The sequence below is a fragment of the Notothenia rossii genome, assembly GCF_949606895.1.
Source record: "Notothenia rossii genome assembly, chromosome: 8".
Classification (NCBI taxonomy): domain Eukaryota; kingdom Metazoa; phylum Chordata; class Actinopteri; order Perciformes; family Nototheniidae; genus Notothenia; species Notothenia rossii.
The window spans coordinates 56597589-56624710 of NC_136906.1; the positions used below are offsets into that span (position 1 = coordinate 56597589).

General features: G+C 41.7%; 1 protein-coding gene across 3 annotated transcripts; it reads left to right on the forward strand.

Moving 5' to 3' along the window:
• Positions 1-1681: 1681 nt before the first annotated feature.
• LOC307017269 (uncharacterized protein) lies at positions 1682-26877 on the forward strand. 3 transcript variants are annotated; one of them, XM_079646817.1, is made up of 5 exons: positions 1682-1701; positions 14697-14757; positions 19369-19461; positions 19818-20183; positions 26722-26877. In XM_079646817.1, exons 1-4 carry the CDS (start codon positions 1697-1699, stop codon positions 20043-20045), a joined length of 387 nt encoding a protein of 128 aa, XP_079502943.1. In that variant the 5' UTR covers positions 1682-1696; the 3' UTR covers positions 20046-20183; positions 26722-26877. The 3 variants fall into 3 exon arrangements, 1 of the variants encoding a protein (XP_079502943.1); XR_013802105.1 differs by lacking the exon at positions 1682-1701 and adding an exon at positions 3379-3489; XR_013802106.1 differs by lacking the exon at positions 1682-1701 and adding an exon at positions 3379-3489 and having other exon boundaries at positions 19818-20097.
• The last annotated feature ends 245 nt before the right edge of the window (positions 26878-27122 follow it).

Below are 27122 nucleotides of genomic sequence, written 5' to 3' on the forward strand. Positions count from 1 at the left end.
TCTTTGAAATTGAAAAGGATATTGCATTGTGTTTTTTACTTTCGTTGCAGTTGTATGTCTTAAGTGTAATTTGGCATGCTTTTATTTTGAAGGCGAGTTAACGCTGTTGACAGGAAGTTGTTGTTGCTATGGAAACAAGAAAAGTTTCACAGCGGGCGGAACTTGTCATAAAGTCCGCAATAATAACACCCACCCATTTAGAGGGAAGATATGATTGGTCAATTGTACTGTCATTTGACATTACTCTATCGCTCAGTTACTATAGCTGGGCCCTCTGTGAATTCATAGCTGGACCGCCTGGACGTCCAACAGCTCCTCTCTTCACAGTAACGGCCCGTCTACACTACAGACATCAAAAAATGCTTTCAACGCTTCGCCCATTCACTTGAATGGGGTGACGTAGAAGATTTTTAATCTTCGCCGAACTGCATTGTGGGGAGCATGGCATGGCTTTGCAAGCATCACGAGCATCTATCGGCATCAAAAGTTGAACAATGTTCAACTTTTGAGGCTCGATGCTTAGCATCAGCCAATCAAATCCCGTTTATGCAAATCCCGTCAGTGCAAGCGCAGCCAATCAAACCGCGTGCAAGCTGGGAGAGCCAGACCGCAGTTCTTTTCCTCATATTCCAAACGAGATATTACGGTAGCAAATCACCCGGTTCTTTACGACCAGAACTATTTACCGGGACACAAACCGGAGGTACCAGGCATGGAGGGAGGTGGCAGAGACAGTGGGTGAAACTGGTAGGTTTTTCGCCTCTTTGATTGGCACGCGGTTTGATTGGCTAGCGCTTGCACTGGCGGGATTTGCATAAACGGGATTTGCATAAACGGGATTTGATTGGCTGATGCCAAGCATCGAGCCTCAAAAGTTGAACATTGTTCAACTTTTGATGCCGATAGATGCTCGTGATGCTTGCAAAGCCATGCCATGCTCCCCACAATGCAGTTCGGCGAAGATTAAAAATCTTCTACGTCACCCCATTCAAGTGAATGGGCGAAGCGTTGAAAGCATTTTTCGATGCCTTTAGTGCAGACGGGCCGTAACTCGCAGAGACAAGCTTCTTTCATTTAACCCTTCACATTCCAACAGAAACTGAATAGACAGATTCGAAGGATTTATTTCTTTGGAAATGTTATTTTAAATACAATTAAATCAAGTTATTTTGGTAAAAATAATGAAAAATATAACAAAAATATATATCAAAAAAGATATTAAAAACAATATTTAATTTTTTTTTTTTTTTTTTAAATGTTTTTAAATATTATTTTGTAGAATATCTTAGGCCAGCAGTTCTCAAACTGTGGTCCACGGACATCTGGTGGTCCGCGAGGGTACTGCAGGTGATCCGTGGAAAAAAGCTAAATAAAATCCACTTTTTACTATCAAGGATTTTTGGGGATCAGTCGCATTGACCCGAAGACACATTTTGAGTTGTATACACTGTTGGAAAGAGGAGATTCCTAGCTTTCTAATGATATCACGCACTGGGGTAGTGGTCGTTGGGCTCATCGGACATTTATGAGAGAAAATCTCTAATGTTCGAGTGCAAGTGAATGCACCACAAGACACGAGCCTTGTAACCCCTCCCCCGGCCCTGGCGCGAGCGTGGAAATAATTGGCGGCGATTTCATTTGAACTGGACGGCGCAAAACGAGAAGCATCCGGACCCAAGTACTGTACACGGAAGGAATGAGGTATTTGAAGTCTACAATGACAGAGAAGAGACTTTCAAGTTTGGCTGTAGTCAGCATTGAATCAAAACGCACTAAAGCTTTGGATCTTGATCAGTTTGTGAGGCGTTTTGCTGAACAGATGGTAATCGCTGCATCATAACAGTGATTGACAGATGATAGGAATAATATGATTGTTAATATTATCATATTAATTCAGACAAAATTCGATGAGACCAAGCGTGTAACTTTGGTTTGAGAAGTGGGGGGGACACAAAACAGGGGGTCCTCCGCAATGAAACATTGTTCTCGATTTAATTCCATTTCCTGCCTTTCAACAAATATATTAGGTACTATGGTGTTAACTAATCCGAGAAAAATGTGTAGTGTATATAATGAGTGTGCAAACTTATCTATCCATGAACCTGTTTTATTTGTGATGACCTCACATCCTCTAGGGGGGTCCGGGGGCATGCACCCCCGGTAAGATTTGTTTCTTTAAATTGAAGTTAAAGGCATCAATCTGGTGCACAAATTAAGAGATTTATGGATACAGCTCTCAACACTCATATGAAACAGACTGTATACATTTCAATTCTCCAAAAAACATTAGAATATGCTCACAACCAATAACACATCATTGATAAACTCCTCTCTTATCTTTATCTTACCTAGTCTGCATTCTTTCTTTTTATTTATGCATATTTGACTATTCACTCCCCTTTCAAACTGTGTTTTTAATTTTTTACTGACATTGGAATAATTTTTTTTACTTATTTTGAACAACCATATGTTATATAAATAGATGGAAATATTTGTTTAGACCAAACCGTTTGAGACCCACTGAGATAACAGACTAAAGTTTACAATATAATCACTCAGCGAGTCCTTTACCTCCCTGAGCTGACGTTATCTCAGTCCGACAGGAGAGGACTCTCCCTCTCCTTATTGTTGAAACAGCTTCTAATCTCTGTTAGCTCCAAGCTAGCACCAGATGCTAACAACAACCCCCGTAACTCTCTCTGTCTCTCTCTCTCTCTCACACAAAATGCGCTCCTGCCACACACACACAGACGCTCCTCCGTGACGATGACCACTTGCGTTAAAAAAAAAACCCATTTGAAAAGTGGGGGGGACACAAACGAGATTTTGAAAAGTGGGGGGGACATGTCCCCCCTGTCCCCAGTGGAAATTACGCCCATGGATGAGACAGTTAATTAAGGTACTTGTTGCAGCAGTCTGCATAGATTTGGTACCCCTGGTCCAAGAGTGAAACAAACTAATTCAGTTATTGTTCAGTTAAAATGCATTTAATTAGGCCTATGTCTGCAATCTTATATATTTCTATTTAAGGCTTTACTGATGTGACACAATAATGTCACCTATGTGTGTTGAGCGCAGCACCGTCTGCTTTGTGTAGTACAGTAACTAAAGTAGGACTAAGCATAGCGGTAGTTTTTTGTAGACCTGTCTGCGCGCATGGGCACTTGTGGCATTATTTGGGATGACCTAATTAAAATACCGTCCGCCGTCCTCTTTGAGAAACATACACAACGCAGACAGACACCAGTCACAAAAGTATCAGATAGGCTTCAATTTTCTTTTGATTGTCTATAATTAACTATAAAAAGATATCGCCGTTTTAACACTAAGTTTATGTACTTATTTTTACGGTTTGCATATGAGGTGGTCCGCGAAAATCCTTGATAATAAATAGTGGTCCGCATGAACAAAAAGTTTGAGAACCCCTGTCTTAGGCCCTCACAGAGGGCCTAGAGGGCCCTGACGGCTCGCCACTGCTGAGATTGTTCGGTAAGTAAATTAAAATCATTTCTGTTAATGTTGTGTTTTGTTATTGGTATTTCTCTTTTATGTCTCTGTCTAAAAGTGAGACAACGTAAGCCTCACGTTATCGTTATCCTGTAACTTTATACCGCGGTTCTGTTCCTTGCCACCCGTGTTAAATATGTTCTTTATTCTCGCGTCCAGGAGAGAAGCTTTAAAATGAGACTAAATGGAGTCTCTGAAAAGATTCAAATGGGATACTTTAATTAAAAAAGGCGCGGTAGTGTTACAGACAGAATATTGTTCCGGCAGAAAACAGCTGTGATCTGGTTCTCCTGAGCAAGAAGAAGACAGCGGATCTCTCCTCCGGCACTGCTATATATATCCTCTGCTGGCTCCTCCCCGCCAGCCGGCTCACCTCGTCTCCAATGTCCGTTATTGCATTTAAACAGAGGATAGGTTCTTTTCACATTCAATATATGCTTAACACGCCGTTTCTCCTCATATTCTCTTTCATCACTTTTCATTTAACACATTCTAAACGCTGTAATCAATACTCTAAACAATACTTCTCGGCTCGTTTGGTTGCCGGTCATTCCGGATGTTGTCACATGCTACTCTCGTCTGTAAACAATAATGTATTCAAATAAACTGTACTTTCATTTAATATTCAACATGGTAGTATCTCGACATCTATCGTTGTAGTGTTAAATCAGTAGGTTTCGGTTTTCACCACACCAAGTCATTTCGCTTCTCAATTCACCTCTTTAGGAAATCGTATATTAGCCACATGCTAAATGCTAACCGTAGATGAAGGACTTTCAGAATAAAAGCTTAACTGCTTGTGCACAAGAATTTCTGGTTTCTCAGTATAAAAGAGCGTTTAAACTGACGGTATGTTTAAGCTACATTACAGCATCAAAACATTGATTTTAATTTCTAACACCCGTCAATAACCAGTGATAATTCTGGTTATATTGGCTTATTCCAACATTTAGTTTGCTAAAACTCCTGTTTTCATGACAAAAGTGGGATAGACTATTTTCCTGTTGAGCTGTGCTATAAGACAGGCGACTCGAGTCACCGCTAAGATAAGATGTGTTTGGCTTGTGGGCTTTTAGCATTAAGCTAGAGGTAGCGCTAGCTAACCAATCCAAAAAAACGTTCAGTGTTTCTGTACTTCCTCTAAGAAAAAAGGACAGTAAAAGAAGAGCTCTGTGGCTTCAGGCTTGATCGCCATTCAAATGAAAGCGTTGTATGGGCATAGATATGTCTCATAATTATTTGTGTGAACATAAAAATTATTTGTGTGTAAATATGTGATTTGTAAATGTAAAACACCATCCACAAATGCATTTAAAAGATTTGCAAACTCACAAGTACCTTTGCAAGTGTAAAACGGATCTGCAAATACGCTAAATATGTTCACAAATAAAAAAAAGATCTGTGAATATCTCTTTAACATTTACAACTTTCGATCAGGCATTTGTGAATCCATTTTGTATTTGTCGACCAAAAATGCGCTTGCGGATCTCAAATCTCTGCTCGTGGATCTCACATTTCTGCTTGTGGATCGTCTTTTTACACACACGGAATTTTGAGACATATTTTCCGCCGGTCTCGGCTAAAATCTACTCGTGTCACTTGGTTATTTTCGGAAACCACGTGATGGCCTGCTGATGACGACATTTCCGCATGATTTACTGTAAAAGTAAAAGCATGATGGTTTGTTTAATGCTCTGTTTTTTATTATAATGAACAGCGGAACGTTAGATGCATTCTTTATCACCATCATCGTCATTATCATCATCATCATGTTATAGTTATACAGTTAGTTTGTGTTAGTTTGGTTCAATACAGCATATATCGAGCACTTTCGGATCCTGGGGGGAGCAGCAGGCAGCGAAGCAGCCCAGATAAAACTCTTTCTTCATTGTTTGTTGTGTATTCAGTCAAGCGGGTCAAAGTCCTGTGCTCTGCAGGTGCCGGTGTTGTGTCAAATGATGCCCCCCCGTCATGAAATGCCCCCCTTGTCACGGGAACGCGCATTTCTAAATGACACGTGTACACCTTAAAAGGATGTTTAAAATGAAAAGTATACGTTCAAGGTTTTTATTAATGGCAATTTTCAGACTGAGTTGTTTAGCTCATATAGTCTTGATTCTTCTGGTTTAACTTTTCTCTCCGTATTTGATGGTAGTGGTGTCAAAATTCATTCGTCACTTCCTTTTCAGTTTTTTTTAAAAATTATTATTGTTACGTCCTGTCTGTATAAACGTGCTTTAAAATGTATTGTTTAATTTTACATAGTTGTCATCTAATAATCAAAATATATGTTTACAAATGTTACATAGTCTTTGTCAGCATATTTTTGCAACGCTATGCACCCCTTGCTATCTTACATAATAAAAGTGTCACATTCATGAAACTTGCTCCATTCATTGTTGCTAGTCCTACAACCATACCCTGAAAAATGTTTGAGGGTGGGCATAAGATAACCATCTTTTTGGGTGGGGTGCATTTTATGACAGGCCTGCTTATCATAATATGCCCCCCCTTGCTATCTTAGAAAATAAAAGTGTCACATTCATGAAACTTGCTCCATTTATTGGTACCAGTCCTAGAACCATACCCTGAAAAATGCGTGAGGGTGGGATTAATAGAAACATATTTTGGGGTGGGGTGCAGGTGTAAACGTGTCATTTAGAAATGCGCGTTCCCGTGACAAGGGGGGCATTTCATGACGGGGGGGGCATAATTTGACACAACACCAGTAAAGAGCAATACAATGACAAAACCTTTCCAAACAAAAACAACTAGTAGGGTAGGTAGGTAGGTATGCAGGCAGGCAGGCAGATAGGTAGGTAGGTAGGTAGGTAGGCAGACAGACAGATAGACAGACAGATAGATAGGTAGATAGGTAGATAGACAGATAGATAGATAGATTGACGGACAGATAGATAGATGGATATCATATATAGATAGATACTTAATTCATCCCAAATTGTGAAATGTGTGGAAACAAGTAACACAATATCCTTAAATACAAATGAAAGCAATAGACAGGAATATATGCATACAGGACTGTCTCAGAAAATTAGAATATTGTGATAAAGTTCTTTATTTTCTGTAATGCAATTAAAAAAACAAAAATGTCATACATTCTGGATTCATTACAAATCAACTGAAATATTGCAAGCCTTTTATTATTTTAATATTGCTGATTATGGCATACAGCTTAAGAAAACTCAAATATCCTATCTCTAAATATTAGAATATCATGAAAAAGTATACTAGTAGGGTGTTCAACGAATCACTTGAATCGTCTAATTAACTCGAAACACCTGCAAGGGTTTCCTGAGCCTTGAAAAACACTCAGCTTGGTTCAGTAAACTAAATCACAAGTATGGGGAAGACTGCTGATCTGACTGCTGTCCAGAGGACCGTCATTGACACCCTCCATCAGGAGGGTAAGACACAAAAAGAAGTTTCTCAAAGAGCAAGCTGTTCACAGAGTGCAGTTTCAAAGCACATCCACAAAAAGTCTGTTGGAAGGGGGAAATGTGGCAGGAAACGCTGCACAACCAAGAGAGATGACCGCAGCCTTAACAGCATTGTGAAGAAGAGTCGCTTCCAGAATTTGGGGGAGCTTCAAAGACAGTGGACTGAAGCTGGAGTCCAGGTATCAAAAGTCACTGTTCACAGACGTGTCCGGGAAATGGGCTACAATAGCCGTATTCCCATGGTCAAGCCACTTCTGAACTCAAGACAACGGAAGAGGCGTCTGACTTGGGCTAAGGAAAAGAAGCACTGGACAGTTGCACAGTGGTCCAAAGTCCTCTTTTCAGACGAAAGCAAGTTTTGTATTTCATTTGGAAGTCAAGGCGCCAGAGTCTGGAGAAAGGCTGGAGAGGAGCAAAATCCAAGTTGCTTGAAATCCAGTGTGAAGTTCCCACAGTCAGCGATGGTTTGGGGAGCCATGTCAGCTGCTGGTGTTGGTCCACTGTGTTTCATCAAGCCCAGAGTAAATGCAGCTGTGTACCAAGAGATTTTAGAGCACTACATGCTTCCGTCTGCTGAAAAGCTCTATGGAGATGAGGAATTCATTTTCCAGCATGATCTGGCACCTGCCCACAGTGCCAAAACCACCAGTAACTGGTGTACTGACCATGGCATTACTGTCCTCGATTGGCCTGCAAATTCCCCTGACCTGAACCCCATAGAGAATATGTGGGGTATTGTGAAGAAGAAGCTGAAAGACACCAGACCCAACAATGCTAATGAGCTAAAGGCCGCTATTGAAGCATCCTGGGCATCCATAACACCTCAGCAATGCCACAGGCTGATTGCCTCCATGCCACGCCGCATTGATGCAGTAATCCATGCAAAAGGATTCCCAACCAAGTACTGAGTGCATTAATGGACATTTTCAAATGTTTGATTGTGTTTTGCTGTTATAAATCTTTTTTTTTTACTTGGTCTGAGGAACTATTCTAATTTTTTGAGATAGGATTTTTGAGTTTTCTTAAGCTGTATGCCATAATCAGCAATATTAAAATAATAAAAGGCTTGCAATATTTCAGTTGATTTGTAATGAATCCAGAATGTATGACATTTTTGTTTTTTTAATTGCATTACAGAAAATAAAGAACTTTATCACAATATTCTAATTTTCTGAGACAGTCCTGTATACAGTAAAGGACACAATGAATATTATAACATTTAATGTAGCCTTACTATGAAGGCTAACCTAAATACGATGTTTTTCTACAGATTACTTTATTACTGCACTGCAGGTAAAATTAGGCCGATTAATAAGATGTGAAGTGCTTTGTAACTTTGACCCGCTTGACTGAATACACAACAAACAATGAAGAAAGAGTTTTTTCTGGGCTGCTACGCTGCCAGCTGCTCCCCCGGGACCTGAAAGTGGCGTAGGCTATAGCCTGTACTTCAACATCAACGAATGTGCTCGATATATGCTATATTGAACCAATAAACTAACACAAACTAACTGTATCACTATAACATGATGATGATGATGGTGATAAAGAATGCATCTAACGTTCCGCTGTTCATTATAATATAAAAACAGAGCATTAAACAAACCATCATGCTCTTACTTTGAAGTCATGCGGAAATGTCGTCATCAGCGGGCCATCACATGGTTTCCGAAAATAACCGAGTGACACGAGTAGATTTTAGCCGAGACCGGCGGAAAATATGTCTCAAAATTCCGTGTGTGTAAAAAGACGATCCACAAGCAGAAATGTGAGATCCACGAGCAGAGATTTGAGATCCGCAAGTGCATTTTTGGTCGACAAATACAAAATGGAATCACAAATGCCAGATCGAAAGCTGTTAATGTTAAAGAAATATTCACAGGTCTTTTTTTTATTTGTGAAAATATTTAGCGTATTTGCAGATCCGTTTTATTTGTAAATTTATTTGTGAGTTTGCAAATCATTTAAATGCATTTGTGGATGGTGTTTTACATTTACAAATCACATATTTACACACAAATTATTTTTATGTTCACACAAATAATGATGAGACATATCTATGCCCATAGCATTGGTTTCACCCAAAAGTGGGAGGGGCCGTAAAGTGACGTAGATGTTACTCTCATCTATGGTGTTGATTTATACGGTTTTTACTCAGTCCGGGCATAAAAAGGTGTGTCCTTTACACACCACCACGAGGTACCGATAAACTCCCTTCTTTCTATAATACCTCCATTCATCGATTTACATTACTTATTTATACTTTCCAGTTAGTTTATCCCTTTAGATTGTCACAGACCTGTTAATGAACACACCTCTGGAACCTCTGAAACCTTTCGGATTGAATACAACACTGCTGCCATATTTCAGATCATACGATCCTGGCGACCTCCAATATGACTTACTTTTTTCTGCAACAGAGTTGACCAGGTGCTACTTACCACACTCTAAGAAATGAAATATGGATGTTGTTTGCATTAATTGCTTTTTTTATATTGAAACTACTAAGTAAATGCACTTTTTACAATTAAATCAAGAGACTTTAATTGCATTTATGTAAAAGTTCAACGTTTTGGGATTACATTACCATGTTGTGTTGTATTTAAATGGTAAAGTTATTTAAAACGCACTGATTGTCCCAAAGTACTTGCCATACTTTCTCAGCACATGCGCTTTAAGACCGGGGACATGCGTACGTTTTTTGGTTTGGATTTTATGGTAAGTTTCTTAAATATTAACATATATTAAACACAAACGGTCCCTGAAATACAAAAGTTGATGTGTATTTTTGATTTCCCTGCTACCAACTGTATACTTTGATGATAGATTTGAAAAGCGGTGCAGCCTAGCTAACTGCTAGCTTAACTGTCTGTTTTCAATTATGTTCCCTTGCACTTAAAAGAGTTAGAATATGTCACAAAAGAGGTAATATTTCAAGCTTTGTCTGTAGAAGTCTCAGTCGTTAAGGATTTTTAGCTTGATGTGGTTATAATTAGTAATGTCAGCTTAACTTTTACCTCTGGCCAAGTGGACACGTTTTTTCCCTCCTTTTTAATTTTTTTTGTTTTGATTTAAAGATTTGAGAGCCTGGTTGTAAACGCCAAAAAGTTCAGAGTCGGTTAAGGTCTTCTAACCCCTAGATTCCACCGGGGCCGTCTGCGGCGCGTTACGGGCGCGTTATGCTGCGTTCACACCGGGCGCGATGCGAATTTTCGCTTCGCTCTAAACGCTCCTATCACATCGCTCTAGGCCAGCGGTTTTCAAAGTGTGAGGCGCGCCTCCCCTGGAGGGCGCCAGAGAGCTTCAGGGGAGGCGCAGCGTGAGACACAAAAGAACGAGAAAAAGACGAGTAAAGTGACACTTGCCCACTTGTGGCTGTCTGTGGAGACCGAGTTCCCCCACCTCGCCAAAAAGGCTGTAAAAGTGCTCATTCCCTTCACCTCCACCTACCTGTGTGAGTGCAGGTTTTCTGCATTGACTTTGATCAAAAGCAAGTATCGGTCAAGGCTGCAGCCAGAGGATGATCTGCGTTTATTCCTCTGTGCATCAAAGACGCAGACTCATTGTTCCCACTAAAGTAGGGGTGAGTGTAATAAGGAGGCAAAGTTGACGTTCAGTGTGTTGCCGGGAGCATATAAGGATTAATCCACCATGTTGAAAATGTTAAAAAAATATGTCTTGAGAACACGGCGTCGTGCTGCAGCTAGATGTGCCTGTCCTCTGTAAGAAGGTGTCGGCGACTGACATGCAAGGAAGAACGGCTGTACACAGGCTGTTCCAACTTTAACAACTGTATTAACTTCCAGGGTAGTGAATTGAACATGCAATTGTAATTGGGTGTGTGGTATATTTTCATGCACGGACACGCATGTTCCACAACACACAAACTGAACAACACTCAATTTTCCGATCGCTACCAGCGTCCTTGCGATCTTGTTATAATAACAAGTGCACGTTACTGATGCAATATGGTTGAGACCATTCGGGCTTATTCTAGAATGGTCCAAGGAATAGTCCAAGTAGTGGGGGAGTTTTATACAATATGTTTAAAACATAAAAATAAAAAGGTTTAAAAAAGTTATTGTTTAATGTTTTAAGGAGGTGACGCTACTCAGCCAATCAAATCGGTGCAGTCAGCACGATAGATTCAAACACACACAGAGACACGACAAGAGGAGAGAAACAGTCGGAGTAATTTCCAATGGCGGAAGGTAGACAGCGAAAACAGAGCATTTAATTACATTTTCTCTTACTGGACCTCTTTGAAATGCAATTGAATACCCCTGCATTATAGCAACAATAATAATAATAATAATAATAATAACAGCAATAATAATTGGGAGGGGGGGCGCGGCTGTTCTTATGTTCTCTGAGGGGAGGTTCACCTACCCACACTTTGAAAACCCCTGCTCTAGACGCTCGAGTTTCACCGCGGCTGCCAGCTGTGTTTACTCACATCATTGAAACAAGACGCGCTGGCTCGGGAGCTATCAACCACAGAAAAATGAACATATTTTACCGTGATTAAATTGTAATACACGTTTCTAAATGATGCCGACGTAACAACATACTGATACCGGTTAGTAAAAACCATGAATTAATGCTTGACAAGTCTGCAGACAGACGGCAGGCGAAAAACCTTTTAAAATGCTTGTTTTCTGAATGTAGATTGGCAGCATAATGCTGCGTTCACACCGGACGCGATGCGACGTTTGGGGGTGGCGAGATTACATGTAAAGTCAATGCAGAAACACGATCAGACTCGAATTCGCTCCGACGGCGCGCATGAAGCGGTGGACGCGGCGCGAATCAAGTGAATGAGGCGATTGAAGGGGGCCGCCTCAAACGCGAGAGTTCAATTTTTTCAACTCGAGCGTCAAATTCACGTGACGCGTTCTCGCGGAAGCCAATCAGAGGTGAGGATCTCAGCCTGCCGTCACTGACGTTCAACCAGAAAACATCAGCCATTAGATGTTAGCAGTTAGCACACAGAGATCACAGCTCCTCATATCTGTTCAGAAACTGTACAGAAGTTAAACAAGTACAAACCACAGACTGTCTCTGTCATGGCGAATATAGTCGCTGGTTTATTTATGTCTGTAGGCCGTTGTTATGAGTGTGGAGTGAGCATATACAACGTTAGCTTAGTCTGGTCGACCCAATCTCCATTCAGAAAACAAGCATTCTAAAAGGTTTTTCGCCTGCCGTCTTGTCTGCAGACTTTTCAAGCATTAATTCATGATTTTTACTAACCGGTATCAGTATGTTGTTACGTCGGCATCCTTTAGAAACGTGTATTACAATTTAATCACGGTAAAATATGTTCATTTTGTTGTGGTTGTAGCTCCCGAGCCAGCGCGTCTTGTTTGAATGATGCGAGTAAACACAGCTGGCAGCCGCGGTGAAATTCGAGCGACTAGAGCGATGAGATAGGAGCGTTTCGAGCGAAGCGAATATTCGCATCGTGTCCGGTGTGAACGTAGCATACGGCTGTGCCGTGGTGCTCACGGCGATCGTGGCCACTCCAGTCAATGGGTGCTATTCCACAACACGCACCACACGCGGCGCGTTACGGCTCAGAAGCGTCCCAGAAGAGTCCCAGAAGCGGCCCAGAAGCGGCTCGGCGCAGGGCTCCTCTAAAATTAGGATGAATCCTATTTTTGTCGTGGCACAGCCGTAACGTAGGCAGGAAGTGGAACGGTCAGAGCATCCGGACCAGGCCCATCCCCCACATATACTAATTTTGCAGACGCCCCTCCTTCATCACAACACCTTCACTACGACACGCACAATGGACGAGGAGCTTTTCATTCTGGAGGTGGAAAAACACACTATTTTATATGATGTAACCAATGCTTTTTACAAGGACAACATCAGAAAGGACAAGGCCTGGTTTTTAATCGCTGGAGTATATAGCATATATATACAGTGTATATACACACACAAACACATTTTGCAGACCCTATCCCTCCATATTCTTTCAAGTAGGAGGAGAAATGCCAGCGTTCTTCTCCGGTTTACAGGCACTGTGTACATATATAGAATAATTATGATGATAGATGCATTTTTTTACCACTAAAATACAGCAACACATCTTTGATTCATGTCGTTTATAACTGGGATATTATAATTATTATTAACTTTGTCTGTACAAAGTAGCCTGTCCAGGAAATATGCCCAAATCAACAAAAACTGCGAGCCGGCAGGCAAGACGCTCCGCTTCTGAAATGCTTCTGAAACGCTTCCGGTAGGGTATGACGCCGGAGGAGGCCGGACCAAAACCGCGGCGCAGCCGTAACGCGCCGCAGACGGAACCGGTGGAATCTAGGGGTCAGTCTCATCAAGTGTAACGCCCTGAGGGAGGTTTTTTTGTTAAATTGTAAAGCTTATTTGGAAGAAAAAAAATTCCCATCTGCACTGTACTGTTGCGTCAGCCGGAGCTGTGCCTGGTCGTTACGTTGATTATGTCGGCGGGGAATATCAAAGTGTGAATTATTTAAAGCATGTAAAGGAACGCACTCAACAAGCACATCGTCACTTAAGACAGCTCTTAAATAGACACGGAATTCACCCGAAAACGTGTTTCTTTATCATAATCAGATAGAGAGAGCAAGATTAAATAGTGGCAGGTACTTCTGCCGCAGATGCCACTATTTGCTGAGACTACTGCGGCTGCTGAAGGGGTGTTACTCTGGGTGCCGAGCCAAGCGAATGTACTGCGGTCAAGCCAGCCTCCACTTTGGAAAACAGAGTCAAGCCATCATCCGCGTTGTTTTGTGGTGCGTGAATATCCTATGCATTACGGTAGCGGCCTGGAAAAACTGCCTTCAAAATAAAAGTGCTTACTCGGTCAATAACAATTATACCAAACATATTAAAATATGTACTATATAGGCCTAATGTGATCAATAATAATGTAAGATACACAAAACTATGTATAACTACCACATTATAACTGAGTGAATGTAAAACTTAAAGAGTTTCAAAATAAAAGACCTTTGAAGTCTCATAGATGAGCTATCATCCCTGTTTTTAGATAAGAATAAAACAAAAACTCTCCAGTATCAAAGACTCATTTCACGTCAGGGTGATAGCAGGACACCCCATCTAGTCACCCAGGGAGAATCAGGACAATCTGAATTCTAAAAACAGAGGGATGATAGCTCATACAATAGACATTTCAAAGGTCTTTTATTTTGAAACTCTACATCAGAATGTTCTGATTTTTTCTGAGTGACTTAATCAAGTAACTCAGATACTGGACATTTTTTTTTAAGATTCTCATCTAAAAACAGAGGGATGATGGCTCATACAATGGAGGTTTCAAAGATCTTTTATTTTGAAACTCCTTAAGTTTTACATTCACTCATTTATAATGTGGTAGTTATACGTAGTTTGTTTTAAATAATTAATGATCACATTATATAGTACATATTTCTTAATTTAATATGTTTGGTATGTTATTTTGGTGTATTTGTTATTGACCGAGTAAGTGCTTTTATTTTGAAGGCAGTGTTTCCAGGACTCTACCGTAATGCATAGAATATTCGCGCACCGCAATATCACGTGCGGGCTGGCTTGACTAGGTTTTTCCCGAATGGAGGCTGGCTTGACCGCAGTGCGAATGTTTGTGGCAGTTGCAAGATTTTGATTTTTAATGACAGTATACAGGATTAATTATTTTTGCCATGAGGTTCATTGTGTGACTAATTCTCCAACTTTGAATTTCAGATTTCCAAGTTGTTGGGGAGTGGCCAAATGTATCGATGAAAGCCGGCGGCTCAAAAGTACAGTAAGTATCCTTCACGTCTCCAAATAAGTTGAAGGCTAAATGAGTAGGATTTGTCAGTTAAAACAAACAATGTTCTAAGTTGGCTTTCGCTCGAAGCACATGCCGTGTTTAAGATCAGTGGTGGAATGTAACCAACTACATTTACATTACTGCACAAAGTAGGCCTACAAGTACCATAGAAATATACTTGAGTATTTACATTTTCTGCTACTCTGTACTTCTACTCAATTACATTTCAGTGGGAAATATTCTACTTTTACTACACTACATTTATTGGACACTTGTAGTTACCTTTTTAGATAAGGTTTATATTCACATACATTTACTACTAATTTACTCAGTTCTTTCCAAAATGTGCTCTATATTAACAAATCACAACATTAACACATCTTGTATATATGTAGATTTTTTATTATAAGAACATTCATTATTATTCTATAATGATGCAACCCTTTTACAAAAGGCATTCTGCACAAAGTACTTTTTCTTTTGATACTTGATTATATTTGGCTAATAACACTTTGGTGCTTTACCTTAAGTATTATTTTGAATTTGGGACTATAGCAAGTAATGGAGTATTTATACTTTTACTTTAGTACAGGATCTGAGTACTTTTTTTACAAAAAAATAAGGCCACCAGGGTGGGTGGAGGGGGTCAGGAGGACGGGGCTGAGCTGACCGCCCAGGGGCACAGCAGAGGACCAGGAAGGGATCTCGGGCGGACGGCCCGTGGGCAGGGTAGAAGCCGAGAAGGGGGATTCGGGCGGACGGCCCGGGGGCAAGACAGAGTCCAGAAAGGGGAACTCGGTCGGACGGCCCGGGGGCAAGGCAGAGACCATGGATGGGGTCTCGGGCGGACGGCCCGGGGGCAAGGCAGAGTCCATAAAGGGGAACTCGGGCGGACGGCCCGGGGGCAAGGCAGAGTCCATGGAGGGAATCTCGGGCGGACGGCCCGGGGGCAAGGCAGAGTCCGAGGAGAGGTGAAGACCACAGCGGGCGACCTCAGGGGACCAGGCTCGAGGGCGAAGACCGGACAGCTCCGGAGGCCGGTCAGGAGCTGGTGTCGGCAAGATCCCCCATGGAAGAGGACACAGGGCAGACAGGAGGGCAGTCGGCGGAATCAACGAGACAAGACATGGAGTTGGCAGGACCCCCAGCGGAAGAGTAGTCGGCGGGACCTCCAACGACACAGGACATAGGGTTGGCAGGACCCCCGGCAGAAAAGCAGTCGGCGGGGCCTCCAACGGGACAAGACATGGAGTTGGCAGGACCCCCGGCAGGAGAGTAGTCGGCGGACCCCCAACGGGACAGGACATAGGGTTGGCAGGACCCCTGGCAGTAGAGTAGTCGGCGGGACCCCCAACGGGACAGGGCATAGGGTTGGCAGGACCCCTGGCAAGAGAGTAGTCGGCGGGACCCCCAACGGGATAGGGCATAGGGTTGGCAGGACCCCCGGCAGAAGAGTAGTCGGCGGGGCCTCCAGTGGCACAGGACATAGGGCTGGCAGGACCCCCGGCAGAAGAGTAGTCGGCGGGGCCTCCAACGGTACAGGATATAGGTTTGGCAGGACCCCCGGCAGCAGAGTAGTCGGCGGGGCCTCCAACGGCACAGGACATAGGGTTGGCAGGACCTCCGGCAGAAGAGTAGTCTGCGGGACCTCCAACGGGACAAGACATGGAGTTGGCAGGACCCCCGGCAGAAGAGTAGTCTGCAGGACCTCCAACGGCACAGGACAAGAGACTTGAGTGGAGACTTGAGAGGGATCCCGAGCGGTGACTTGAGAGGGAACTCGAGAGGTGACTTGAGAGGGAACTCGAGAGGGAACTCGAGAGGTGACTTGAGAGGGAACTCGAGAGGGAACTCGAGAGGGAACTCGAGACGGAACTCGAGACGGGGCTTGAGAGGGAACTCGAGAGGAGACTTGAGAGGGGACTCCAGAGTTGACTTGAGAGATGACTTGAGAGGGATCTTGAGAGGAAACTTGAACGGAGACTTGGGAGGTGACTCGAGAGGGGACTCGAGAGGTGACTTGAGAGGGAATTCGATAGGAGACTTGAGAGGGGACTCGAGAGTTGACTTGAGAGATGATTTGAGAGTTATCTTGAGAGGGATCTTGAGAGATGACTTGAGAGGGATCTTGAGAGATGACTTGAGAGGGGACTCGAGAGGTGACTCGAGAGCGAACTCGAGAGGGGACTCGAGAGAGAACTCGAGAGGTGACTTGAGAAGTGTCTTGAATGGGAACTCGAGAGGTGACTCGAGAGGGGACTTGAGAGGGGGCTCGAGAGGTGACTCGAGAAGAGACTTGAGAGGGGGCTCGAGAGGTGACTCGAGAGTTGACTTGAGAGGGAACTCGAGAAGTGTCTTGAATGGGACCTCGAGAGGGGACTCGAGAGGTGACTCGAGAGGTGACTTGAGAGGAGACTCGGGTAGGAACTGGAGAGGGGACTTGAGCAGGGACTTGAGGCGGTTGGTTCGCCAACAGAACACGAGGGGCTGGAGTCAGCTGGAGAGCCAACAGGAGACAAGGTGCTGGAGTCGGCCGGTAAGCCGACAGGACTCGGGGAGCTGACAGGACTCGGGGAGCTGGCGTCGGCTGAACAGCCAACAGGAGACGAGGGGCTGGAGTCGGCCGGTACGCCGACAGGACTCGGGGAGCTGGCGTCGGCTGAAGAGTCAACAGGAGACGAGGTGCTGGAGTCGGCCGGTACGTCGACAGGACTCGGGGGCTGGCGTTGGCCGGTAAGCCAGTCCTGGAGCCGAAACTGGAGTCGGGAGCATGGGTACTGGGGCCGGTCCTGAAGCCAGAAGCATGGCTGTAAGGTCCGGTTCTGGAGCCGGAAACATGGCTGTAAAGTCCGGTTCTGGAGCTGGGACCATGGCTGTAGGGTCCGGTTCTGGAGCTGGGACCATGGCTGTAGGGTCCGGTTCTGGAACCGGAAACATGGCTGTAAGGTCCAGAGCTGAAGCCTGGATCATGGCTGTGTGGGCGGGTTCTGTAGCCGGAACCATGGCTGCTGGAGCTAGAACTGGGGCCGGAACCATGGCTGCTGGGGCCAGAACTGGGTCTTGAACCATGGCTGCTGGGGCTCGGGCTGCTAGCCTGGCCTTGCGACGACTCCTCTTAGCAGCCGCCTGAATACTCCGTGGACCTCCATAAGCCAGACGAGTTCCGGAATTTGACTCCTGGACAGGAGCAGGAACTGGGGCAGAAGCACGGATTGACTTCAGAAGGAACTCACCACGGCGTATGGTGCCAGGTTGGGAATTGGGAGACACAGAGCTAGCATGCCTGGGGCTAGCAGGCCGGGAATCACACACTGAGAGGAAGTCCAAAATCCAGCCAGGTAAGAATTTAACTAAACCTGGTTTCTCCATTGCCCTCTGGTGTGCCTCAGCCCGAACAGCCTCTCGCTGCTGACCCCTGGACGCTCACAACCATCGACTAGATTAGACAGCCAAAGCAAAGGTGAACTCCAATATCTCCTGCTCGAAAGGATCTGCTGGGCCCATATTTCAGGTCGGTTCGTTCTGTCACCGTGTGTGAAACAGGCAGGACGCAAATGCAGATTTAAACTGAAAATTCCTTTATTTCAAGGCTATGATAGATATATAGATAGATATATATATATATATAGATATATATATATATATATATATATATATATATATATATATAGATATAGATATATATACAATGACACAACAGAACACTCACTGCAGAACTAGTCATGGAACAAGACGAACCGACAAAGACAGACAGAAAAAACAGAACTTAAATACACACAAGACTAATCACACAACAAGACACACGTGAGGAGGGAGGAGGAAACACAGGGGCCACAGGTGAACATAATCAGACAATCAGGGAGGGAAAACAGACAGACAGTAACAGGCAAGACAGGAGGTGAACACTTTACAAAATAAAACAGGAAACAAAAGACAGAAAAAGACAAGAAAAAACACAACACCGACAGATCGTGACAAGCACTATAAATTTAAAATCCTTCAGGATAAGCCCTTCATCACAGAGTTCGGAGAGAGATGGCCAGCTCTGTTTTCAGAGAGCGAGGTGTTTTTTAAAATATTTTAATCGATGCACATGTATAAGAAAAGAACCTCAGCTGAAATTCTTTGTTTGGTTTACACCAGTAGATGAACTCCTGTCCTTTCCGCTATGACACTTGATTGATATTATTATAGATGCAACAGCTTTAAACAAAACATTTGAACCTGTGTCATAATGTGTTGCAGGTAAAAGCAGAATTCACCCGCATCACCACCGTTCCGCTGCTGCCTACCTTCATGTCTCAATTGGATCGCCATTCGTCTCAGTTGATGAAGGTTTTCAAAAAGAAGGGGGGAACAGCAGGATGCAATTTGGTCCTGATCATGGCAGCCATGTAGTTGTAGTTGTAGTATGTAGTTGTATTAAATTGTGTAGTTTGGGCACTGCAACACCATATTTTCTTTATCTCTCTCTCTTGTTGTCCCTCTCATATAAATATATTTTAACCTCTCTGACCCCCTTTCTTTGACTTGCCAAAAATCAGCACACAAGCATAATCAGTATTCTTGTGTGAAGATTTTGAAAATGTGTTTGTCCCTCAGGATCCCACAGTTGAAACACGACGGGACTGTGTCCTTAAAGCGCTCTGCGTCTACATGAATGAAAGTTCCGAGAGCTTCATAAAGGAATATTTGGTAAGTTGAAACATAGCCAAACACAGATACATATATATACACCTGAACATCAGCAGGAGTGGACTCTTTTAAAGTAGAGACACTACATACTAATTTGAACCTGAACATTTGCATAAATATGTCCTCTTTAAATTAAAAGCTAAAATAACTACTTAAATAATTGAATTTGTTTTTTATTCAAAGTATTTGCTGCTACTTTGGTTATATTGTTCATGTACATTTACAACTACATGTATTTATTTACAATGGATAATAATAAAAGGATTTGCTCATTTGTTTCATATTATAAAATGATGTGTGTCAGGGCTAGTTCTCATACTGATAATCATGAATACTATGTTCTAATCCCACTTTAGGATGTTGAACTTGCAACAACACAAATGGAGCCAATGATATTGGGACTCTATCTCGTGAAACACGAAGGAGCAGAGCCCGGGGCACCACTTGCGGATGTTGGCGTCATCATCGAGGGTGTTGGGAGTGCTGCGAGAGCTGAAATACTTGGAAAATGGACGGGCAGTACTGCTTGGACTGATTTACAGCCTCAATCTGAGATACCCCAAGGAGCTGAAACATACATTTGAATTCATTCAAAAAGTATTGATGGGGTTGGATGGCAACAGACTGTCAACCAAGGTGCAGGTTCTGAAAAACAGATTACCAGAGTAATCCCAAGGACAAAATACTGTGACAGAGATAACGTCCAGTTAATTTCCATCTCGGTACATTCTCTCTCTCACACACACACACACACACACACACACACACACACACACACACACACACACACACACACACACACACACACACACACACACACACACACACACACACACACACACACACACACACACACACACACACACACACACACACACACACACACACACACACACACACACACACACACACACACACACACACACACACACACACACACACACACACACACACACACAATTGTGTTTCTGCTTTTGAAAGTTCAAGGCATATGTTCATGTGTATAACAGAGGCAAAGATCTACCGCAACACATTATGTGCTTGAGCAATATTATGTGATGCGTTTCAAGTTGCATTTTATAAAATGTTCTTATAATAAGTCATTGTTGTAGCTTTTCAGCCCACATGTTAACTTCTTGAGTCACTCGTGTTCCTCGTCACTGTCAAATTCAGCACCTGTGGGTTTTTTACGCAAAGAGCTTTACAATTCTAATATGTGCACCCACCACCAATGGGCAGTTGGACTTAAGTGTTTTTTTATGTTGAATTGTTCTGGCAATTGGGCCAACCAATCAGGAGGAGACAGCCACGGACATTGCCGTTCGAAAGCGCTGGAGACGATGTAGTACATACGCCAGGCCTGTAGATGGTGCTGTTCTCACAGAATCAGCCAATGCCAAGACAGTGTTAAATTGAGCGAAATGAGGAATGGCTAAAATGCATGATCTGTTTGGTATTTTGAAAAATAAAAAGTATAAATATGCCTTATATAGGTATGGTCCTACACTATATTATTCAAATATAGCATGATAGGTCCACTTTAAATGCAAGAAGTAAATATTAGTTTACTAGTCTTTTTCCTATTTACTTAGCCTTGTTACGTGCAGCCGGTTGACATAACTAGATTAAGTAAATCTAACATTTCATTTCTTTGAGTGCAGCTGTTATCTCTGGGAGACGGCAGTTGTTCAGTCAGGGATTGACCCTCAACCAAGGAGACAGGGCACTAGAATCAAACTGGACTCAGGACTCAAACTATGTGGGGACGGGTTACATTTCTGCTGATTTGTTACTTCTTCAGTAATAATCAGAGGCCTATGAGGATCTTAGTTTACTTTCACAAGTGTGAACAGGCAGTTTTATTTATACGCTTTACAAGTTATATCACACCACACAAAATAATAGATTTTGCTCAGATGTATCTTTACATCGAACCTACGGTTTTGCTCGGCTGTATCTTTACATCGAACCTACGTTTTGCTCGGATATATCGAACCTAATTGGCGTAGCGAAGAACTCCGTTCCAAGAGGAACTGCTTTCCAATGTTCTTCAGTCTTCTTATATCCTCTTTTGTCGTGTGGTTTGTCACATCTTGTGCGTGCAAGCTCGTACGTCAGAGGCGTTCTTCTTCGTTGCTTTGTGGTTAAATGTTCACTCCAAAAAAGAAGCGCGTAGATAGAATGTTCATCTCCTCGAAAGAGGAAGTGCGTAGGAAGTTCACTCTGAAAGAGGAAGTGCAGAGAAAGTTCACTCTAAAAAAGAAGTGCGTATAGAATGTTAATTTCCTCGAAAGAGGAAGTGCGTAAATAGAATGTTCATCTCCCAGTAAGAGGACATTTATTCTTTGCTACATAGGCCTTTAAAAGGACCCATATAATGATTGTGTGGACATGTACGTACAACTAGTTTATTAATGATGTGTAAAAAAATGCACTAGTCAACATGTATGACTTTGAAACAATTCACTAGTTAACTAGTTGCACGTACACGTCAACTAGTAAGTCATTGTGTTGAACTAGAGAGAAGAAAACCACAACTACTGGGCTCAAAATATCCACTAGTTTAAGAAAAAGCCATACATGTTAAATATGGCAAGCCATTTGAGTATTTATTCCATATCCTTGATATCAGACGGCTATGGCAAGCCATTTGAGTATTTATTCAATTTCCTTGATATCAGACGGCAGCGGCCTACACTAGTTGGCTCTTTGATTTCACTTGTTAGACATATGGTCAAACTAGTTAGGCACTCTGCTTTACTAGTTAAATAAAACATTACACTAGTCGCTCTTTTTCAGCAACTAGTGGCACTTTTGTCCGACTAGTTACCACGTATGCCTTAGTAACGCCAAAGTCCCAACTTGTAAGCTTTTTGATTAACTAGTGACCCTCTGACCGTACTAGTGACCCTAAAAGTTTTACAAGTTAACTAGTGCGCTGCAAAAGCTCTGACATGTTAACTAGTTACACAAAAGAAGCACAACTAGTTAACTAGTGGCATACATTTGTCTGCACTAGTTAACTAGTAGCACCCAGAATCACAGTTTAAATTCAACTGGTGAGGCTTAAAATGTTCACTAGTAGTACTAGTGGATCCCAAATTTGCACTAGTCGCACTAGTTGCACAGAATGCTAATGAGGAGGAGGGGAAAGAACGCATCGAGGTCTCCTATTGGCCCTAAGCTATAGAGCGCCACCCAGCCCAAATCGTTTATTTAAGAGCTTAAATACACTGTGTTTTAAAATACAGTCATATGACCATATTTTCACAAATATAAAACAAAATTATTTGTGTAATTATGATCATATGATTGTATATCAAATTAGGTAAGAACATTCAAGACTTTCTTAAAATTAGAAACTTGCCTTAGTACTGTAGACAGGAATATAGATCCTCTTTAAAACATTTACCTTTCACCATTCTATCTCACATCAAAGATGGCAGAAAACATGCATTATTGTACTCTGGAGGGGAGTTTGACAGGGGATTACTCCTAAAAAAGTACACATTAAAGTACTTGATTGAAATTGTGGTAGTAGTCCAATTAGTACTCTGTCCAGCACAGTAGCGAGCCGTCAGGGCCCTCTAGGCCCTCTGTGAGGGCCTAAGATATTCTACAAAATAATATTTAAAAACATTAATAAAAAATATATATATTTAAAATATTTTTTTTAATATTTTTTAGTTATATTTTTCATTAGTTTTACCAAAATAACTTGATTCAATTGTAATTAAAATAACATTTCCAAAGAAATAAATCCTTCGAATCTGCTTATTCAGTTTCTGTTGGAATGTGAAGGGTTAAATTAAAGAAGCTCGTCTCTGCGAGTTACTGTGAAGAGAGGAGCTGTTGGACGTCCAGCTATGAATTCACAGAGGGCCCAGCTATAGTAACTGAACGAGAGAGTAATGTCAAATGACAGTATAATTGACCAATCATATCTTCCCTCTAAATGGGTGGGTGTTATTATCGCGGACTTTATGACAAGTTCCGCCCGCTGTGAATCTTTTCTTGTTTCCATAGCAACAACAACTTCCTGTCAATAGCGTTAACTGGCCTTCAAAATAAAAGCATGCCAAATTACACTTAAGACATACAACTGCAACGAAAGTAACGAACACAATGCAATATCCTTTTCAATTTCAAAGAACACAAATAGGGTTATTTACAGGTGTGGTTTTCTGTGGTAGAGGGTCACTTTCATTGATGCGTTTTGCACCCCGGGCCGTTGTTTTGATATTCCGCTGAAGTATACGCTGTGACGTAATAACTCGAGGGAAGGGGCGGGGATCAGAGGGCCTAGGTATAAAAGTCACGGCTCGCCACTGGTCCAGTAGTACCACTTTCACTGAGAACTTATGGCTAAGAATCATTTTATCCCTCATCAAACATAGCAAATACATTTATTTTACTCTGGAGGGAGAGTTTGACAGAGTATTACTAAAAAAGTACACAGTAAAAGTACTTTGTATTAAAAAATTATAAAAGTACTTGATTGTACTTGTGGTAGTAGTCTAACAAGTACTGAGTCCAACAGTACCAAACATATTGGTATCGCACAAAAACATACATTATTTTATTATTGTACTAGCGTCAGTGCCGCTTCTCTGCGATTACTGTAAAGACGCTATTAATCGCGCACTCAAAAATGAATGACTGTATTTTAAAACACAGTGTATTTAAGCTCTTAAATAAACTATTTGGGCTGGGTGGCGCGCTATAGCTTAGGGCCAATAGGAGACCTCGATGCATTATTTCCCCTCCTCCTCATTAGCATTCTGTGTGACTAGTGCACATTTGGGATCCACTAGTACTACTAGTGAACATTTTAAATGTATCTCACTAGTTAACTAGTAAAGGGCAAAGGGTTCACTAGTTAACGTGTACACATTTTGTGCCTCACTAGTTAACTAGTAAGGTCAAAAGAGGCGTCAACTAGTTAACTAGTGAACCTTTTGCCTTTACTAGTTAACTAGTGAGTGATTCTGGGTGCTACTCGTTAACTAGTGCAGACAAATGTATGCAACTAGTTAACTAGTTGTGCTTCTTTTGTGTAACTAGTTAACATGTCAGAGCTTTTGCAGTGCACTAGTTAACTTGTAAGACTTTTAGGGTCACTAGTACGGTCAGAGGGCCACTAGTTCATCAAAAAGCTTACAAGTTGGGACTTTGGCATTACTAGTGCTGCTCCTGGCGTCACTAGTAAGGCTTATGTGCTAACTAGTCTGACAAAAGTGCCACTAGTTGCTGAAAAAGAGTGACTAATGTAAGGTTTTATTTAACTAGTAAAGCAGAGTGCCAAACTAGTTTGACCATATATCTAACAAGTGAAATCAAAGAGCCAACTAGTGTAGGCAGCTACCGTCTGATATCAAGGAAATGGAATACATGTACTCAGATGGCTTGCCATACACGCTCCATTGTTCCCTCACTCGAGAACCAGACCCCGAGATACCCCGAGATACTTGAACTCCTTCACTTGCGGTAATATTTGTATACTTTTCAATAATCCAAAAATCTTTAGAATATGATCACAGCCAATAACAAATAATTTAAACTTGTTTATTCTTATGTTACCTAGTAAGCATTCTTTCTTTTTATTTATGCATATTTTACTAATCACTCCGCTTTTAAATTGTATCATTGAAAATGACTTAGGCCTACCTTTGATGATCAAATCACTTAAACACAAAGTCCATCCTCCTGTCCTTTTGGATGTTGTACTTGATGACGGGTCATGCAGCTGATCCTTTGCCACTCCAATTTATCATTGTAACTCAATCTTGAAAATGACTCGGTTAATCAATTCCCAATGATGTCATCACTATCACTGAAGTGAGCCATCATGAACTAACTTATGCTCATCATAAATCTATCAATCATAAATCTATCAATTCGATTTATGATTATAAAATTATAAAAGTAGAGATGGAGAAATCCCATTGCTTTTTTGTCGAGGGAACCCGAGGGCAGCTTACTTCCGGGTTTTAGGACGCGTCATTGCACCACTCTAAACACATGTATAAACCTCACAGCGGGCGGAACTTGTCATAAAGTCCGCGAAAATAAAGCCCACCCATTTAGAGGGAAGATATGATTGGTCAATTGTACTGTCATTTGACATTACTCACTCATTGAGTTACTATAGAGAGGCGAAGTCCCTCCCCTTCCGGTGGGACCTTATTTCGGAAAAAGTTTGTATTGAAGTCAATGGAGAGAGAAATATTATCTTTCGATCCCGTTTGAATTGTGCCACGAATTAAACATATGATGTTTGTCAATCTTAAATAATAATTTCCATGTCACAAAAGTCACAGTTTGTCATAAAACTGTTGAAATATAAGACTATGAAAAATACGCAACTAGAAAGACTACAAATCCTAGAATCCCGGTCCCAACTAACTCCCCTTGTGTGTATGTACAGCTCTCAACATGCCCAGACTTGTAGTGATTTTCACCTCTTGTAATACTTTCCGCCTCATTCTGAAAGAAAGAAGTGAAATATGCCAACGTGACGGCCGTCTTGGTGTGTGGTGCGAGACGGGAGATGTAGTTAATTGAGCGGTTTCACACAAAAAAAGTGTTACTTCACAGTTTTACGACACATTATTTATTTTTTTACTTGTAAAATTATCTTTTAAATTGACAAACATCATATGTGTAATTCGTGGCACAATTCAAACGGGATCGAAAGATAATCTTTCTCTCTCCACTGACTTCAATGCATAACTTTTCCGAAATAAGGTCCCATGGAGCTCAACCGGAAGGGGAGGGACTTCGCCTCTCTATAGCGGGTCCGCTGTGAATTCATAGCTGGACCACCAATCACCTCCTATCTTCACCTCGCAGAGACGGCTAAAGGAGCTTCTTTCATTTAACCCTTCACATTCCAACAAAAACTGAATAGGCAGATTTGAAGGGTTTATTTCTTTGGAAATGTTATTTTAAATACAATTAAATCAAGTTATTTTGGTAAAACTAATGAAAAATATAACTAAAAAATATTTTTAAAATAAATATTATTTTTTAGAATATCTTAGGCCCTCAGAGGGCCTAGAGGGCCCTGACAGCTCGCCACTGCTCAGTATTGGTTTAATATGCATGCATCAATATTTCTGCATGTATACAACTGATACTTTCTCATACTGTGCCAATAGATTTTTAGGAAATAGTTTTAAATGATGAGGTAATCAACAACATTATTTTACATATGATAACATCTTAACACTTTTTTTATTCTCCTGTGTACATTTTTAGATCTCGAGATTAATTTTGTAGCAGACGAATCAGACTCATCAGTTCTGCCGGACCTAACAGCATCACCAGCTTCAATCCTCGATCTTACAGCATCACCAGCTTCATTGTCAAAACCTACACCATCACCATCTTCCTCCATTTCATCAGATTCAACTGTTATCCTCTCATCGAATGAAATGAGAGAGCATACATTGTTCCGTATTACTGTGTATTTTGAAATGTATTTTGAAATGCTTTAGTGGTGCGAATGTTTGAAAAATAAATCTTGTTTCAAACCACTTTAGCCTACTTTATTTTTTAGTAATTGTTATACTCTATTAGAGCTTTATTTACACCTTATAGTGTTAATATATGAGTAACACTTTCATAGTTAATAAACTACTCTGTGAGAGAGTTAATAT

Coding starts and splice junctions, on each gene's coding strand:
- LOC307017269 (XM_079646817.1), top strand. Junction 14,758..19,368: donor GCCGGCGGCTCAAAAGTACA/GTAAGTATCCTT, acceptor TTTGTCCCTCAG/GATCCCACAGTTGAAACACG. Junction 19,462..19,817: donor GCTTCATAAAGGAATATTTG/GTAAGTTGAAAC, acceptor ATCCCACTTTAG/GATGTTGAACTTGCAACAAC.